At 59.2% G+C, this 2,446-nt stretch overlaps 1 protein-coding gene across 1 annotated transcript; it reads right to left on the bottom strand.

The window, feature by feature from the left end:
* Positions 1-280: 280 nt before the first annotated feature.
* LOC119250214 (free fatty acid receptor 2-like) lies at positions 281-2,080 on the bottom strand. The gene is made up of 2 exons (XM_037517973.1): positions 2,013-2,080; positions 281-1,497 (listed from the first exon to the last, which is right to left on the bottom strand). Exon 2 carries the CDS (start codon positions 1,494-1,496, stop codon positions 501-503), a length of 996 nt encoding a protein of 331 aa, XP_037373870.1. The 5' UTR covers position 1,497; positions 2,013-2,080; the 3' UTR covers positions 281-500.
* Between the last annotated feature and the right edge of the window lie 366 nt (positions 2,081-2,446).

Below are 2,446 nucleotides of genomic sequence, written 5' to 3'. Positions count from 1 at the left end.
TCACAAGAGGTCTAAGCCCCCTGTCCTCCCTCTTAGTCCCCATGGCTCAAATATTCCTGTGTCTCTTTGGCCTCACTTAGTATTTCTCCTTTCCGGATGGCTTCTTTCCAGCATCGACAGCTAGACCAGTGTCTAGGTGTCCTCTCAAAGCTTGTGTCAAGGTCTCCTTTGGACTCGGCTTCGGCTTGATCGCCCCTGGCCACCGGCCAGTCCCAGCGACTGCGTGCATACTAGCTACATCTCTTCAGCAACCCAGATCTGGTAGTGCTTCCACACCTGATCATTTCTTCTTATGTCATGGAGCCGTGCTCCCTTGGGAAGGAAAGTTCAGTCAGGAAGGGACACCAGGCAGGTGAGAGGAGCTGTTTCCAGCCCCAGCAGTGGATGGGGTCTGAGGATTCCGAATCCCAGAAGGGACACCGCAGGAGAGGACACCTTGTCCTCTCCCTGCTGCTCCAGTCCGCGGAGCCCAGAGTGCTTCAGGAAGTCCAGGCACACCCCTAGTCCGTGGCGTAATCAGAGCTTGGGACTGTGTCTCCTTGACTCACGCCCCTGTCCACGTTGGTCTCCTCCCCTGTGTCTTTGCCTCTGCGTCCCAGCAGGGAGGCGCTCCGGTGCCGCAGCGCCTGCAGCCCTTTCCCGACCGCTCTGCGCACCGCGGAGGAGGAGAAATAGAAAAGTATGGGGTCCAGACTGGCGTTGAGGGAACTGAGCACCACGGCGACGGTCCGCCATTTGGGGCTGTTCTTGGTAAAATATCCCACCAGGTGGGACACGTTGTAGGGCCCGAAGCACACCAGGAAGTTCAGGAGCGTCACGACGGCCAGCCCCACAGCTCGGCGCCGCCGCTGGGTCCCCACATGGGGCTGCGTGAGCATGATCCACACGAAGCGCCAGTAGCAGAAGATGGTGACGGTCATGGGGATGAAGAAGAGGACGAGGCACAGCTCCAGCCGCATGGGGAGCACCACATCCAGCTGCCCTTTGTTGAAGTCGTCATAGCAGGAAGTGGGGCCACTGGTGTTGGTGAGTTCAGTTGTGTTCAAGTACTGGACGATGATCACGATGCTGCAGTGACTGAAGGACATGACCCACGCGATCAGGGCCGCGATCACGCCGTATATGGGCCGGCGGGACAGCTTGTACTGCACGGGGAAGGCCACCCCCAGGTAGCGCTCGATGCTGATGCCCGCCAGCAGCCACGTGCTGCAGTAGATGCTGCTGTAGAAGCCAAAACCCGTGAGAGCGCAGACTATGTTGGGCAGGTACCAGACGAAGTTAGCCGCAGCCTCGATCATCTTGAAGGGCAGCAGCAGCAGCAGCAGGAGGTCGGCCAGTGTCAGGCTGAGCAGCAGGATGTGGATGGGGGCAGGCTGGGGCTGGCGCACCCGGCCCACGAAGGCCCGCAGGGCCACGAGGTTGGCGGGGAAACCGGTGAGGAAGATTAAGATGTAGGCCATGAGAATCAAGGCGTTCCTCGTTTCTGGCAACTCCATTCTGAAAGAGGATGGACAAGGCAGGGTCAAGGAGGGGTCCCACTCACAGCCCGCAGACCCTCCTCTGATTCAGGACGGGAACATCCTCCCTGGCTGCTCCCCTGCCCAGGCGTTCTGCTGTCTCCGCAGCTTGCTCACGCCACCTGCCAGAACTGCCCAGAGCAATTATTGACTTTGCCTTGGGCGGGATATTAAGCAGTGGTTATTAACATTTGCCATCTTGTGTCTCTGGGGGAGACCAGCCCTTGGCTTCCCAAGGGAATTCCCCCTCCCCTTTCCCGAGCCCTGCTCCTCTCCTCCCAGATACGGGAAGCTGCTCATATCAGTGTCCAGCTGTCCTTCAGGCCCTTCCTCGGGCAGAGGCCTGCGGAGAGAAAAGGCATCACACGCCCGAGAGAGCTGCGTGGTGTCTCTTGAGAGAATTCAGACGCTGAGACCCAGGCCCCGAGGCGGCTCTCCACCGGACCCCGCCCCCTGCCACGAAGGGGGCGCCCAGCCCCCCACCTGTCTCCCTACCTTGTTTTCCTCTCCTCTTGCAAAACACAGATTCTCCTCCGCCTCTTCCTTCCCCGTGCAGTGCGGACTCCGGGACTACGTGGAAAAGGAGAAGCTAATTAATGAAGCATCGGGAGAGGGGTGCAGGGAGGAAGGGTGAGCCGGCATGATTGTTAGGGGCTTGGTCCCCAAAAGACTTGAGAGAATATTTCAAAAAGCCCCTAGGCGGTAACGGACTCCGAGCCCTGTGTTGGAACTCGAGTCAGAAGCCCTCTTCTCCCCGGGGTAACTCACTTGCTTACAGCTCCCCGCCACGGTCAGCTGAGCCCCCCCATCCTCTCTAGATGCCTCCTGGTCCAGATTTCCTTCCTTCCCCACCCTCCGCTGGCTTCTGTCTCTGGGTTTGGTCCTAACGTTGCAGTTTCTGGTAGACATCCTCCAGCCCCCCAATACCT

Source organism: Talpa occidentalis, unplaced genomic scaffold, assembly GCF_014898055.3.
Source record: "Talpa occidentalis isolate TD23 unplaced genomic scaffold, MPIMG_talOcc4v2.1 talOcc4.17, whole genome shotgun sequence".
Lineage (NCBI taxonomy): Eukaryota > Metazoa > Chordata > Mammalia > Eulipotyphla > Talpidae > Talpa > Talpa occidentalis.
This window is presented reverse-complemented; position numbering and strand designations above follow the sequence as displayed.